The following is a 16,633-nucleotide window of genomic DNA, read 5'->3' as shown; positions in this document are numbered from 1 at the left end:
CCTTTTATTTAATCACACCCATGTAAGAAAACGAAACAGAAAAAAATTTCCTAAACATTGCTGAGACAAGTCAAAAGACAGCATGCTACTTTATAATATACTTTTCTTTTTGACTCCTGTTGCTGCATGACAGCTCACATCCTTGCAGGAATCCAGCCGGTAACACTGAGAAAACATTTGGAACTAAAATATTAAGTGGTGTCAGAGGCATAAATGCAAAGGACTGCTGTTTTCCGTTAACTCAGTTACAATAACCGTAGGAACCATTTCCAAATGCAGCATTCAAATACACAATGCTGCATTACAATCAACTCCAGTAATAGAGAGGGGGAGGTGTGACAAACCAACAGCTATCCCTGCAGCTCTGAGCTCTGCCAGGCCCTTCCTCCTGCACAGCCCACCAGCAGTTGCCAGCAGAGGTTTTCCTGCAGCTTAGCCAGCAGCAGCCCATGGCAGCCCCAAATTGAGCTGCAGCTTCCCAGAAAGCACAGCCCCGCATATCCTCACCTTGGGCTACAGACATCCTTGCATTGGGAAAAGCATCACATATAAGTGATTCATTTACAAGTTCATTTGAGTCACTGTAGCTTAAAATTAAATCTTTAGCAATAAGCGTATCTTTATTACAGATGACAAATTAATAAAGGTTCCAATAGTCTTGTTAAACAATTTTTCATCAAACCACAATTGTTAGCTGTTCGTTAGAACTGCCTTAAGACATTAGCCAGCAAGTCAGAGTTGAAGCTGTCTTCAGCTGTGGTTTGATGGCCTTTCCCCAGACCAATTCCCACACTACCGGGCTGATGGGTGACATCCGTCATTCACTCCTGATGATTTTATGATTTGTTTGAACACAAGCCTTCAGAAATCTGACGCCTTTTACCTGTGAGTCCCCACCTTACGTTCTCGCTTCTGGCCTCAGCCGAGCACAGGCGGCAGGTGGCTGGAGATTGGGTTACTTTCCGTGAGAATTATGGCTCCCAGAGACATTGTTACTTTCCCAGGCAGACAGCTGGAGCTGTAAGAGGTAACGCTGCAGCTCTCTGCCAACAATTGCGTGCTGGCTTCACGTGGCACTGTCGCTCTGTTCGCCTGTGCTTCCTACACCCACTGAGGTGCACATATTAACCCAGAATTCATTAATTTAAATACAGCAGCTAGGTCAGGCCTCAGCTCCTCCTTACCCTGTTGCTTTGGGTTGGGTTACAGATGGAAATGGGGATCTCCTCTGCACAGACCGGAGGTGGCATGATGAGAAACGTCTTCCAACCCAGTGCAGCCATTTATGTCCCGAAGCAGAAAAATGTATCTGACTCCAGCATAGAAAATGGGTTCTTTTCTAGCTAGGAAGGAACCAGTCAACAAAATCACAAATAAAGAACAAATGACAATTTCTTTGGACTTTAAGAACACTTCAACAAAGGCCTTCTGATAGGTTACTAGGGAAACTACAGTCGCAGAAGCAAAATGTGGTACACTGTCATTAAGTCAAAAACATTTGCTGTCAAAGTAAAAAATAAGATTGAATGCACTATATTTCAGATTGCAGAAAGAAAACATTTGAGGATCTGTACTGAAATTGTATTTGTTGGAGAAGATGATGGAATATAACAGAATTACTGAACTGCAGTTAATATTTACAGTTCAGGAACAGGGGCACAGTTTGGGAAAGGGCACTTTCTAGTTTGATACTGCAGTGTCAGCCACATTCCGGAGTGCAGGGAGCACAGCTCAACTGCCACAGGTGAGATGGAACCAACCAAGATGAAGCACCATCGCCTCCTCTCCCACTGTCTTCCTAAAGTGAACAATACAGAAAGTGTACTTCATATATGAAGAAAAAAAATACAGGCTATAGAAGCAGTTGAAGAGCTCACATGTACAAAAAGTCACTTGATGACCAGAGCAAGAAAGGAAACAAGCCTGCATCAATACCACACTAATACTGACAACAGCTGTTGCAAAACTCTCAACCCATATTTTCAGCTGCTCCCTGCACTTTGGGGTTTGTAACAATGAAGTTTCCCCTGTTTCTGAAGGGAAAAGGAAGTGACAGCATCCTTTGATAGCTGTCATTAAAAAAAAGCTGTAAATCATCAGCCTTGTTCAAGTAAAATCGTTAGAGACAAATCCACAATTCTCTCTGGGTATTAACGTGTGTTATAAAGAACAGGAAATTTAGAATTCTAGCCAAGTCATTGCTACTTATGTTCAGATCTTTCAAATAAATTAAGAGAAGCCAACTGCAAAGACAAAACAACAGAAGAATTATTGAAATAGCATCATTCAGCTCTTCTGTAGCTTTGTAATAGGAACAGGTTATCTTCAGATTTTGTTTAACTACAAAATGCAGCATGATGATGTGTGCTATTCAGACCTTCCACAGCCTGTGAGATGCCAGTAGTCTTTTTTGTGTCAGTGATCCTTAAACTGCATTCCACCTCTTGAAAGCAGCAGGAAGCATTCTGACAATCAGTGCAGGAATTCTCTCTCAGATTTAGTGCTGTTCCAGCTGTAGCTCTTTGTGCTCCAAGTGTCACAGCTCAAGAGATGAGGACAAGCCATCCAAACAAACATTTGGTACTCCCTGCAAATCGGCTATTTGAGTGCTACAAAAGCAGCATATTGGCTTCTGCACTTAACTTGATCCATACTCAGCGCAGTAGTGAGGCACACTGCTTCTGATGTCCCAACTTTTGAGCCAACACCTCCACTGTCCTGTCCTCTTTCCCTTGCATTAATGCTGTCCCTTGTCTGGCTGCCCCGAGCAGGTTTGGGGAGCCAAGCCAGAAGACAGGAATGGCCTCCATGTGAAATCAGCTTTGGGATGGACTTAGTCCCTTGACCCAGATTGTCACAGCGTCAGTGTGCACTGAACTGCCCCAAACAGGAGGCGAGAAGAGGAACGCAGTGCCAGAACTGCCTGTGGTGAGTTGTGCTACCATACACTGCTATGGGAAGCAGTCACAGCGGAGAACCAGAAACTTCAGGAGTCACTTCTGTACTTACGATAAAGCTACTGGAAAGCATCTCTGATAAAGTGTTTTCTTGGCTGTTACACTTGTTACTGCAGTTCCATACAGTTCTAATGCCTTTCAGAGATTCAAAAAAAACTTAAAGAGAGCTGAATATGACAGTTTAAGAAGTTTTCATGTCATCAGCTATTCAACATCCATTCCCTAAGTGCCAGGATCCCTCAAGTGCTTCAAGTTATGCTCTCCGATTTTCTCTTGATCCACTGCAGCACCTTGAATTATTTAACATCTCTATTGTTTGACCTGTATTAACACTCACAGAAATAAGCTCTATTCACAGCACAATACAGATGAAGAATAAACTCAATTTTCTTTATATTGTGCTGGCCCGCTCAGGGCAACAAAACCTAAGAATTAACACCACTGTCAAAGATCAAAAACTCATGTCGCTGAAACAGAGGACCTGCCATACCTGTGCACCAGCTCATTTTAATACTTCTAAATACCAGGTTTTGTTGTTAATTTTCAGGGTATTTTTGGTTCTGTTTTTATTTTAAGCCTGATGTGCTAAGTGCACAACTCTTAGTGTCATTAAGCTAAGCAGTACATCTATCTTTGCTATTCAAGACTGACTTAAAGCTCTTGCTACACCAAAGGAGGCATTTTCAGGTAACCCAGCTCTCCTTATCCATACAAAACGTTCCTGTTTAAGTCTCCAGACTTCCCACTCAAAAGAAGTGAAAAATAGCAGACCGCTTCCTTCTTTTGGGTCACTTCTAAGCTCTGTGCATTTTCACTAGTGGTAAAAACTATTTGGAAGGGCTGCACAAACAAAACCCAATTTGGGCTGAACTCTAGAGTACCCATTCATCTCTGTTTCTGCAATAATGCACTTGCTTTAGGGATCTGACCACACTTCCCAGAGATGATCTGAGGCCCAGTATTTGCAGTAGTGCAGCCCGCTGGCTCTGACCCATGAGCGCCCAGCACTGGCAGCAGCACACTGCGCCTGAGTGCTGAACTGCAACAACTCTGGTATCTAGGAAGTCAAGCAACTAAGATAAAGAGAGAAGGAAGAGAAAATGACAATGGAAACTCCTAAAGGATCAAGTAGTTGGTCTCAGAATACACACTAAAAAGGTTGGGCCTCTTCAGCTCACACAAAAAAGCTAAAGGTGGGCCTGGAACATGACCAAGCTTTACAAAAGGCAGCATATGAACAGAAGATGAGAATTCAGTACAACATGTTAATTCTTACTGAAGAGGTCTTACCTCTTCGTTACAAGTGAAAAGTCATCTTCTATACAGTGAAATCTAGACAATTGCTGGAGGAAAGCCTTGGATTTGCAACAGAAATCGTCTGTGTTCAGAGGACCACTGCCTACAAGAGAAAGGATAAATTCCAGTGCAGCTTCCCTCAGAACAGTCTTCTGAATCATGGTTATGACCAACTATTTCTAGGGACAAGGCTCAGCTTCTTAAAATCCTCCTTAAACAAGCAAATCCCACGTATAAGGTGTGGTTCAATTGGAATATCAAAAAAGTAAAGGGACAACTCTCCTGTAGTGCATTACCGAGCTAGAAGGATTCAGGAATGATTCTGGCACACAGGCAAGTCACTACTGCTGCCACCCCCAGTAAAACCATTCTTATGCACAGCTTCAGTTGCAGGGTAATGGTTCCCCCAAACCACAGCAGAGTGCACCGTTCCAATTCCAGCCTCAGTTCACTCCCTCATTTTAAATTACTGTATTGAGACAACTCCAGAACATCATCTTTATAAAGAACAGAGCCTTCCCTTTATTTTGCCTGGTCTCCATCAGTTGCACATACAAAGACTTTGTGAAACAACAAGAGTAACGCAGGGCGCCCTACAGAAGGGAAAAGTCACTCGAGTTATCTGCACTAAGCAGAGATTTAGCAAATTCTAGATGCTAATCAAGAAATTGATTTACCTATCATGGCACAATTCTACTTTTTCATTTTCTCGCCCACAAAAAGTCAGTAAAAATTAAGTGTTGTAATGGAATGCTTCAGGTAGAAATGCTTCTTTAAAGCTTTTAATGCTTCTTTGGCTTGGCTCCAGCACAGAGCTATTCTTGAGCAATTTATTTCTCTAGGCTGTGGGTAATTAAAGCAAACAAAAAGTGGCTCAGAAATACAAACATAGGGATATAAAGGGAAAAAAGCCTGTGTCTGTCTCCTGACCATTCATGCTCAGCTGTTTTACATTACCCTCTCCATACAAAAGTATGCAATCCCACAGAATATTGCAATGCAGTCTTCATCCAAAAGGGTGAAATTGAAGCAGTATTGTGACTCATACTACAGCTTGCATTTACGGACATTTAAAAGTGCTGTAAAAAAAAAAAAAAAAAAGTGCCCTCCTAAAACCAAACACAATAGTTTACCCAAGCATTAAACAGAATTAAAAAGTGTAGTGCATATTCAACAGAAAATTGAAAGTGTGACTGAAAAAGTCACCTTTGCTCTAAAGCCCTGGGCTGCTGCTGAAGTATCAATGCCACTGTGGAGCAGCTGAGGGCAGCCCACCAAATTTTGTTCAGCATCACCTACAGTCAACTCTGTGCCTGTCAGCATTCAAACGTACTCTCCAAGTGCTGCATCTAAATCTACAAAGAGACACTTTTCCATTTCTGAGTGGGGGAAAAAAAAGTGCGTTTCCATATAAGAGATCTGAAATGTATTTGGCAGTTAAAAGTTTATTTTAAGCATTCCAAGCTGTAATCACATTATAAAGCCATTAGAAGTTAATTAGACAGAGGCAGATAAAAATCCCTACTTTTATAGTGGTTTGGAGACAAATGCTGCAATCTTCTTCATCCTTTCTTCTTCCCTGGTTAATCCAGCCAGGTTTGTGGTCTAACTGCAGATTTCATGGCTTTTCCATTGCTAAGCATTGAGAACTAAAACAATCTGACCAGTATCAAATGTAAAGACAGCACAAGCCTTGAAAGTGAGTAATTTGGCAGTTACTGTGAAGTAAAACTATAGTCAGAAGAGGTGAAACTATGGCTTTGGCAACTGAGTTTATAATCTGAATATAATTAAAGGTTTTTGGGGGAGCACAAAGAAACAAAGACCAAAAAAAATTTCACAAATTACATTTCAGTCACTGAGGTCTCAATGCATTCAAGATCACAAACCAGAGGACTTAATTACATGCTGCCTCTTCTACAGCACCACAGCTGTCATTAAAGGAGAGCAATGTCTATAATCTTACCAGATTCTCAAAACGTGGGTCACAGTGTATGAAAAACATAAGGACCACTCACAGCTGCATTCAATATTGGTAGTAATTAGCATAAACTGGTAAACAGCTCCAAAGCTGTTACCCATCATGCAGAAGAGCAAAGCAAATGTTGTATTGGTACCACGCATGCGGCTCAGATGCATGATGAGCATCTACATTATAGAGCAAAGCAAGAGTTTGTACCCAGATCTGGGAGTCGTTAAAGCGTACATCCAGCCTGCAAGTACGCTCATAATTCACACTCAGTGGGCACCATCCTGCAACTTGAATACTAATGTGGACTGTAAAAGCTCTTCTGCTTCCGCTTCAGACCACACTAAAAGATGGAGCAGAAAGACAACCCATCAAAGACTTGTGTTTATTCTGGTTCCTTTGGTTTATCCTAAAACAGAAATGCTGTTACAGAGTACAAAAAGACTTCAACCCAGAGATACCAAAGATCTGGAGAAAAATAAATCCATTGATGACTTTGTGTGTTTAGAAGTTGCTGCATTTCTGCATTGCTACTCAGACAACTTTCTGGACCAGCCATTCTCCAGACTCACAATTTTGGAAGACTGTGGGGGCAGAAGAGCAGAAAAACAGAGGTTCCTTCTGCTTCCTATTATTTCCTGCGTGTACTGGGGGGGAACTGTCACAGCCAAGGTCAGAAATCAACAGAACTGCAAGAGAACTTTTGAGAGAACCAATTTTGACACCTCACAGATCTTCTCATCTGCTACAGTTTGGCTGCATACAAGGAGCATTTCTCAATCTCAGGCTGCCCAGGGAGGTTGTGGAGTCTCCTTCTCTGGAGATGTTCAAGACCTGCCTGGATGCCTACTTGTGTCACCTGCTGTAGGGAACCTGCTTTGGCAGGGGGGTTGGACTCAATGATCTCTGGAGGTCCCTTCCAACCCCTACAATTCTGTGATTCTCACTATTTCAAGATTTCAGACTGACATGTACAAATATTACTTCTAGGATGCTTTTCAAATCATTTAAATTTGTGGGATTTTTTTGTCTGTTTGTCTCTCAACAGTAATAAACCCAAACTAGGAAATGTGGGAATCCCAAACACCAACATAGAGCACCAGAAGAAAGTCGTGAGCTCCTCCTGCTCTGCAGCAGTGGCACCCATGGGTGCTCACAGGGCTGCATGAGTGCAGGACATTTCCCTGCCCAAGACTGAACTGAGAAGGTTAAACCAATTTGTTCTAAGAACTGATAAACAAACAGAATCACAGGTTTTTCACACAACTTAGACAAGAAGACATGAAAAATTCTTCCCCAAGCTTAAAGATGCAGCTTCCTTCTGCAATCTATTTGAAAACATGAGGCGATCACCTTTAGCTTAAGCCTGAAATCCAAAGACAGTCTTATGGCCAGGCAATAAAACAAGCATAGAGATAGCCAGCTAAGAAATACAAAGCATCAGATGACATGGAAAATATATCAACTTCTATAAACATAGTTTAAATTAGAAAAAAAATAAGGATTTCCTATTTAGTTGGAATTTTATACAGTTTATAGAGCTGTGCTCACACCTCGGAAAAGATGAGTGCATGACTAAGCAGTGACCATGAGTGATTTACATTGCTGCTCCACAAACCTGCCTGCAGCTTTAACTACAACGGGCAGACGACACATTACTCATAAGTTAAGTATTGGGACGCAGGTTCCAAGCCAAGTTACTGCAAGACGTCCAAAAAGTGAGGCACTTCACATGCGGGATGCTTCTTTCTTACTTCTCCGGAATATTTACATGCCAATACCCACTGCAAACAACGACACCGCCCGGCTTACAGCCCACAGATAACTCTTACACTCCCCATTTCCTCAGAAAGCTCAGCGATAGTGACAATGCATTCACAGAGACCTGCAAAGCTTTTCCACAATGCACTGCCCAGCACGTAGCCGGTAGCTTTTCCTTATCTGCTATCTCCAACAGGCTCAAAGTGCAATGGCGTGAAAGTGCAGACAGGCAGCGGAGCAGCAGGCAAGGAAGGTTACCTCAGAGCAGCGCTGCAGCCACTCACCTGCTGCGGACAGCCCCGGCTCTGTCTCCCACCCACAGCACACACAGCAGTCCCAAACCGCCCAGGTTGCTCTCATGGCTGTGACCGATCTCTGCTAACTTTAAGTAAAGCTTCAGCTCTTTTTTACATGGACTACATATTTAAAAATCGAACTCTATCACTGCATGCATTACTCTCTTGAGATACGGCAGCTCTCTTCCTTTCTCTCCTCCATCTACTGATGCCTCTATGGAGAAACAAAGCAACGTGGCATTTAAGGGAACATTATTAATTCAGATCTCTGGAGGACAACTGAACTATTTTACTGCTCCAGTTTAATCAGGGCTCAACTCACAGTGCCTGCCATGAATGAAAATAGATTGGAACAAAGGTACAGCAAACAACTTTAATCAAGATGGGTGGAAGTTCACAACTGATTCATTCTTGTGTATAAGAACTTAATGTAGGACATTTCCACCTGCTTACTCTTTCCACTTTTAGCCTTACTGCAGTCACACGCAAAGCCTCAGAATTGGTATTAACTCCAAGCACGCAGAATTTCAGACAAACTCAAGCAATGCCCTTCCATGTGGAATTGCATCTTTAACACGAGAATGCTCCTGAGTTGCAACAGCTCTAACATTCTAAGCAATCACCTTCCAGAGGTGCTAACAGCATCAGGTAAACCAAAAGGTCAGAGCAGGCGAAGAAAAGCGCAGTGCTTCATCTCACATATCAGGTAAGCAGTAAAATCTGCTCTTATGAAGTCACAGGTGTTAGAAATATGCACCCGAGTAAACAGCACAATACACTGCTATCCTAGAGATAACTTCAAGCAGCAATATCCAACTGCAGCAGTGATTTAGATAAACATGCCTGTAAGGTCACTGAGATTAGAAAATACAACTTCTCCTTGCTCTGCCCTCATTTTGTTTGCAGGCCAGAGCAATTTTGATATTTTTGAATATTAGAAATTAAGTTATGATGTAGACAAGAAGTACTTGTAAGCAGCCAGCACTCATCAGCTCATTTTTTAAGCATTAAAAGGAGATAAGGCTGCTTAAAGGAGGCAGCCAAATCGGTCCAGATTTATTAAATCAGTGTTCAAAAACTGTATGTTTCTGGGTGCTGCAGAAGACAGGCAAAAGCAAGCTCCCACAGAAGTCATTTGATTCAATTAAAGCAAGACTGTTTTAAATGCAGAAACAAAAGCTTAACTTAAATGATCCTACATCGTTAGTTTATTTCATTTAAAGGAAACAATTATCAAAAGTTCTCTTTCATTAGCCAGAGCTGAGTATGTATTGGCTGGTTCTGTAGGTACAGTATATAGGAATACTTAAGGTAGCTGTAATTTTCAGAAGGTAACTCATTTGGTCACGCTGTTCATCCTGATTGCAGCTACCAGCTTCCAAACATTTCAGCTGCAGCCTAAAGAGGAAGCGGAGGCGGCTCTTAACCAAGTGCTGGTAACAGCTGAGAGCTGGAGGATCTGCCTTGGTACTTCAGATGAAATACAGATATCTGACTTCCCAAATTCCTATGAGAATCCAGCACACATGATGCTCCCAGCATCCAACATTCATAATAATTAACGTGAGACTAAATGGGCAGAATATTCCAACTCAAAACAATGAACGTGAATGCAATTCAAGATCAGGCAACTAAGAAGAGCCTTGTCATAAAAACCCAAGATGCCCAAGCAAGTGTGTATGCATACCATGTATTTTAACTATAAACACATAGGGTACTTCGTATCTTATACTGTGTACCGTTGTATATTCTGCTACTGTGTGTTCCCCCAGAAGACCTGAAATCAGTATATTTGTACAGATGGTACCCATAATTATCACAACGACAGCCAAAAGACCACAGATTTCTTGGAGGAGTATCTTCAGAGAAGGGCTTAGAGCTCACACCAACTCAACGCAACCGATGTCTCTCTGCAACACAAGTGCTCTTACACTGGGGTGCACAGCACTCATAGCACCAAAATAAACCTGTCGGCAGATTTCACTGAAATACAGTCCAAGCATTTTATTTTTCCTGGAATGTTAACTCAGGAAGATATCTCCACTTCAATCAGTTATGTGCGACTGTACAATAAAGATTCTCAGCCAGGAGCTTCAGCAAGCTGCAGAGCACGTTGGGCATTTTGAAGGGCTGTTCTTGCACCATCAGAACATAAACTTCTGTCCTGGGAGAGAGCAGCTTGAAACCACTGAGACTTCATGTGGCTCCTTGGAACGACTGCAGTTCAACAGTTACTTACACTGATTTACCTTAAAGCAATCTTTGCTACACACACTGAACTGGCATTTGATACATACATACCAATATAAAGCACAGTAATGTAACATGGTATAATAATGTAACTCATTTCCACAGCAAGCGGTTACCATTAATTTGAACATTAGAAGCCTAAACCTGCCCTTCCCTTCCCTCCCCAGGCTTTATCAAATAAGATTTTCTAATCTTTAAAATAAAATGAGCTGTTTAATAGATATGCAACTCCCAACACAAACTGAAATCTCTGTTTCTCCAGTGGCTTTCAGAACCCCAAAACTCCAGTCAAGAATTCTAAATAATTCACAACCTGCACTTTAAAAAAAAAAGACAAAGTCCATAATAAGTAACCTCAACATTCTCCTTATAAGGGCCATCACCTCATAATGAAAAACTGTAAGAGTGCAGAAAACGAAGGACAAAAAAATACCCCATTATTCATTAGCTGAGACCAAAAAAGAAAAGAGTCTGAAAACCTCTGAAGATGCTGAGAAGGGTCAAATGCTGCGTGCTGCACTGCAGTGAGCCTCTGCTATTGGCAGTCTGCAGTGAGGCAGCCCCTCCAATCACAAGAGGGGCATGCAACAAGAGTTGAAAGGCTTTGGAGTAAGTAACAGTACTTCTAAACATTGTTCAGAAGTTGGTGAACACAAATGCATGAGTTGCAAGAGCTAAGCAAGCCTCAGAAAATGAGAACAGCTTGAGAAGAAATAAGCTCTTCTTGTAATTTAGCTATTACAAAAGCCAGCATGAGTCTCCTATTTGATTGGGAAGAAGGAAACAAATCACAAGCCTTCAGTGCCCTTTAAGGCTTGTGCATACAACCCCATCTCACAAGGCACAGCGTGTCTAATGTCAACAAAACGATCGGGCAGCTTCATGAGAGTGTCAGGGCAGCTTAAAAGTTGGTATTGAGCTTTTATTTAAATATTTGATGCTTCCATCCCAGCCAGCCTCACAACTAAACCAAATACTTTTCCAGGAAAAAAAAACAAGCCATGCAACCCATGGCTTACTGAGAACTTACACATACAGAGCCTCATCTATCTGACAGTGTATTTTATTGTGTGTGTGTCTAAAACACTGAGGGCAAGGATAATCACACAGTGACTCCTATGATCTTAATTACAAAGATATTTTCACCTCTGTGGGTCCCATTTACAGAATTACAGCAAGGAACACAGCACACCTCTCCGTACCAACAGACAGACTGGTTCCCATTCATTTTCCAGTTTGGGAGTAACCAGAAAAAGAACACTGCCAAACAACTAAACCTGATTTTACTCCTGAAGGAAAGAGAGAGGTGGCAGTGTGCAGAAATCTCTTCTGACACCCAGTCACTGTTTGGCTGGTGACTCCAGAGCACCTCCTGAACCACCTTCCCTAACCAGGCTGCAGCTAAAAGTGCTCCCACTGTTTTTTTGGCAGAAGTCATTCATACCCCATTAACCACTTACAGGAATGGGAAATGGAGATGATTAAGCTACTGAGGCACGTTCATGAAGCACGTTTCAGGGAATGCTTCCAGTCTTTATAATACACAAAGGGATTTACTTTTGTCAGGTGCAGCTGGCATTAGTATTATCTTTTTTGCTTTATTTAAGCACAAAGTCTTTCCAAATTAACAGCTCTGCTCTGGGTAACAGTTTTGACTCCAAAATTTGAAAAGGTATCAAACAGGTTATGAGAGCAGTTTCTCAACAGAGGCGTATATCCAAGAAAGAACACTGTAACACACCCTTGCTTTCGAAACAGTCCCTCGCCAAGCATGCTCAGATGCAGGAAAACAAGTACAGTTAGTGCCTGCCTGCAATCCTTTGTCCTCAAACTGGATGGAAGCAAAACGAATGCAGGACTCTTTTTCTGAAGGGGAACATTTTGTGGGAGCATTCAATACCAATGTCAGCACTCACACGTGCTGCATTCACCAAGTTTAGCTATGTAACCGCATGAGTAATTCTTACTATCACCGTTTTTAAAAGAGGGTTTAATTTCAAAAAATACAAGATGACCACTTCACACTGTGTCATTTCACAGCCAAATATAAGTCCCCCAACTTGAAAGTTCCGTGGTGCACAAAGCACACTGGAAGGCAAAAGCTTTCTCTTGCTCAGACACCTTCACCCACAGCTGGGTACCCAGACTGACAGGCCTACAAACACCCAGAGACGAGGGGTGGGGAGAGGAGATGAAACGCACGTGGAGGTGGGGGAGAACACACTCAGTGCTGCTTCTCTAAAGCTCCCCCAGTCGTCTCTATGGCACAGAGCATAATAGGGACAGAAAGGGAATCAAAACTCCATGTGAAGTTTCAAGAAAAACTCGAGCACTCTGCAAATGCTCTTAGAGACAACGTTATTCTTTTAAAGTCACTGAGCTTTGTGATGTAGCAGCTTCAGTCTTACTTCGCAGTCCTTTTAGTAAAGAAATCTTTGATCTTCCACGCTGACACCCAGACTATGCCTTACACAGCCATCAAAATAAACTAGATACTCTTAGTATGCAATACAGACAGAAACTCCTAGGGGGAAAAAAAACAACACCCAGCATTCAGAATTCTCAGTGCCAACACACTTCTGCCCAAACTTACAAATAGGTAACACCAGGATACAATAAAACTTAAAATAGACATACAAAAAATAGCACAAGTTTTCTGAGTGCAAGCTCAGTACCCAGATTTCATGGGCTCTCAAGCACAGTACTCTAAAAATAAACGTTTCTTGACCAAATTAGCCTTCAGAAACACTGCAAGTGCTGCACGCTCATGCCAGCTTGTCCAGTCTCGAGAACCTGCTCCGGGGTCTCAATCCCTGTCAGCTCCCTGGCTCTCTCAGGCTCGCCCTCTATGACACTCATTCCATGCTATCTCTAAACCCAATGTGGAGCAGCAATCTCCATTCAGAAAAAATAATTAGCTGAAGGTTTGGTCTGAAAGCTTTGGTCTCACCAGACCTACAGCATGGAATCTATTTTCATTTCACACTGCCTAGTTTGAGAAATCCCACATGACAAACCTTGGAAATACCCCTTTAATGATGAAACAAAGGAAAAAAGCTGTAAGGAAATACAGGAATTCAGCCACATAAGGACACCGGGGTAACACGACCTTTTAACTCTGTTCCGTAAGGAACAAGATAGGAGAAGGCCCATTAAGAGCAACATGAGCTCGGCCCTATAAGCAATGCACGGGGGCACAAGCCACTTTTACATCCACAGCCTTCCTCCCGTACAGAAACGTACGAAACAAAACAAAAAAAAAACCACCACCAACTTCACACTCGGGAGCCCTTCAGCCGAGCAGAACGGAAGCCATCAGCACGCGGGACCAAAACACGGGCGAAGCGCACGACTCGAGGAGGGCGGGGTGCAGCGGCCGATGAGCTCACGGGGCCTTTTCTATCTTTAGTCCCCGGACGCTGCGGAAGCTCCGTCCCGTCACTCGCACCCGGGCCGGGCGCGGCGCGCACCTGCGGGAGCTCAGCGCATCTCAGCGCCAGCCGCCGCTCAGCTCCCAGGCGCCCTTACCTTAAACACTTTGCCGAAAGCCCCGTCGCCCAGCTCTCCTATGATCTCCCAGAACTCCTCCGGGTTCAGGTCTCTCTTGACGTGCTCGTACTGCTTCTTTTTTTTCTCGCCGCCCAGCTTGAAGATCTTCCGAAAGTTGAAGAAAGACATCTTTCCTCCCGCCGCGGGGCCGGCCTGCAGGCGGCGATGGGGGGCGGCCGCCGGGGTCCCTCGGCGCGCCTCTCCCGGCCGGGCCGCTCGCAGCCGGGGCCGCCCGGCGCCTTGGGCGCCGCCCTCGCGGCCGCTCCGAGGGATGGGATGAGCCCAGCCGATCCGAGCCGAGGCGCCGGGGGAGGGCCTCGCTCAGCGCCTACCGAGCGGCAACGGCCGGGCTCCCAGCGCCCATCGCGTCGGCAACAAGTGCTGGGCTGCGCGCTTGACACGGAGCGTGAGGAGAAGACGGGCCGAGCGATCGCCGCCGCCTCGCGGGATGAAGAGGACGAGGAGGACAGGAGAAGGACTGCCCCGCCGCCGCCCGCTGTCTGGCCGGAGCGACAGGCCCGCGGTGTCCCGGAGTGACGGCGCGGAAGCAGCCGGCGCTCCCCTCACCTCGCTATCCCTCCCGCCCCGGCCGCCCCTCCCCGCCCTCTCGCGTAGCGCTGCCCAGGCGGCGCCGTTTCCTGCGGGGCGGGGCAGTGCGGGTCCCGGCGCCTCCCCCTCCTCCCGCCGCCGGCGCGTGCGCACCCCATTCTCCCGCCCGCTTCCCGCGCTCCCGGAACCGCCTCGCCCCGCCCGCCCCGCCACAACTCCTCCGGCGCATGCGCAAACGCCATTCCACTGCCACCACCGCCGCCGCCGCCACCCCCAACAGCTGCGCGCAGGCAACAGCGGGGTGAGGAGGTGGGTTCGTCCATCCACGTGACGAGGCGGTGGCGGAGCGCGCCAATAGCAGCGCGCCAATAGCAGCGCGCCGAGGCGTCCGGCGGGTAAGTTGTGTCTGCGCCTAAGATGGAGGAAGGGCCCGCCCTCTGCTTTCCTCGCGCTTCCCAGGGTCCAGGAGTCGAGTGCTCGAGGAGGTTCTTCTTCTTTCCTTCCTTATTTGTATCTCGGTGGCCAGCCCTGCGCTCGCAGCTGGGCAACGAACGAGAGCTGTTTGTTTGCCAAAGAGCCCTTAAGGGAGGGGCTGGTGGGATGAGGCCGGGTCTTTCTCCCAAGCACCCCGTTGGTTTTTGCTGGTTGCCTCCTGCCCGGAAGGTTCTCGGCCCCACGGGTTGCGTTTCCTGCATGAAGGACGGCTGCTTGCAGGGCAGAAGCCTTCCTGTTGGCGCGGGCAGCTCCTCAGGTGGCACGGTGAGCCCTCATTGCCTGCTCAGAGCTCTGCAGAGGCCTGCTGGGCACCTGAGCTTCGTCTAATTCCGAATGGAGAAAGGCGACCTTGGGAAACTTGCTTGTGCTACCCTTTTGCTGCAGCATTCGGTCATTGTAGGGTGTTGTGTTTTTATGTACGTTTGCTATTCTGTGAGGTTTAGCAGATATTTTGGAGGCAAGGTTTAGGCTATGGCAAGATGTAGCGAGTTGACTTTGCAGTCAAGATAATGATTTGAGACTTAAGAGACCCAGCGATGAGACATACAGTGTGTGAGAATCACTGAACACCTTAACCTCACCTCAACCTGAGTGCCTCTGGTTACCTTTAATTTAAACAGCGCATTAAAAGCTTCTAAAGATCAGGCCTCCGGTGCTTCTCATTCCTCAGACCATTTTATTAGCATGATAATAGTTTGCTATCTCAAGAAGGTAGTCTATGCGTAACAATGATAAAGCACTGAGATACAGTTATGAGGACTGTGGAAGCGTAGGCAGCCTCACTGAAAGAAGCATGACTTTATGGACTAGAAGCTGCTGGGCTGGCCGAGAACAGGATTTCAGAAAGGGGATTGTGCAGGTACTTGTGCTAAACTAACAAAAAAAGAAAGGTTTCTCAGAAGGAAGTAAGAGCATAACAGAGGCCCAGTATTGAACTTTTGGTCATGTCTTGCAATGGTTTTGGTGTCTGAATGATGCTGGAGTAGAAGCTTTTTAAGAATGTGCTGCATTGTGAACGATTGGTGGTTGGTTGGTGCTGATAGTATCTGTGATGCACAGGAAGGTGCAGTGCTGTGCACTGTCCTCTCCACAGAGCAAGATGGCCATGAAGTGACAGCTTTGTGTCAAATGCCCTTGTTAACTTGATAGCAGTCCTGATTTGTTGTAGCTATCAGCGTTATTAAAACACTGTATTCAGCTCTGTGGTTCCTTGGTGTCAGCAGCTGGGACGCATATTGTGAGGCCAGGTTGGATGGGGCCCCAGCAACTTGATCTAGCAGCTGGCAACCCTGCTTGTGGCAGGGGTTGGAACTTGAAGATCCTTGAGGTCCCTTCCAACCCAAGTCGTTCCATGGTGCTCAAGAACAAGCTGTCCACACATGTAAAGCTAATGCCAAGAACCAACTGCACGCAGATGAGCTGTTTTCTTCTCACCTTAATGATTTGGCTGGCTTGCTGCCCATATGAACTTCATTTAGAAGTTTCATGCAAATAGTTTGACTACAATAAGG

At 45.0% G+C, this 16,633-nt stretch overlaps 2 protein-coding genes across 6 annotated transcripts in view; one reads left to right on the top strand and one right to left on the bottom strand.

Moving 5' to 3' along the window:
• SLK (STE20 like kinase) overlaps positions 1 to 14,254 on the bottom strand; it is a 46,075-nt gene extending 31,821 nt beyond the window's left edge. For all 3 annotated transcript variants that reach the window (XM_042863696.1, XM_042863698.1, XM_042863697.1), the window contains exon 1: positions 14,058 to 14,254. In XM_042863696.1, coding sequence (XP_042719630.1) covers positions 14,058 to 14,207 — 150 coding nt within the window. In that variant the 5' untranslated portion in view covers positions 14,208 to 14,254. The remainder of the gene's footprint in view (positions 1 to 14,057) is intronic.
• A 654-nt stretch (positions 14,255 to 14,908) lies between these two features.
• STN1 (STN1 subunit of CST complex) overlaps positions 14,909 to 16,633 on the top strand; it is a 45,213-nt gene continuing 43,488 nt past the window's right edge. The window contains exon 1 of one of the 3 annotated variants that reach the window (XM_042863586.1): positions 14,909 to 15,022. Coding sequence is in view for 1 of the 3 variants with exons in the window: in XM_042863585.1 (XP_042719519.1) it covers positions 15,228 to 15,386 (159 nt within the window). In the remaining 2 variants the exon portion in view is untranslated. The other 2 variants (XM_042863587.1, XM_042863585.1) reach the window with 2 other exon arrangements.

Source organism: Lagopus leucura, unplaced genomic scaffold, assembly GCF_019238085.1.
Source record: "Lagopus leucura isolate 7727_CA_CO unplaced genomic scaffold, USGS_WTPT01 Super-Scaffold_741, whole genome shotgun sequence".
Classification (NCBI taxonomy): Eukaryota; Metazoa; Chordata; class Aves; order Galliformes; family Phasianidae; genus Lagopus; species Lagopus leucura.
Note: the sequence above shows the minus strand (reverse complement) of the source record. Positions and strands in the feature narration are given on the sequence as shown.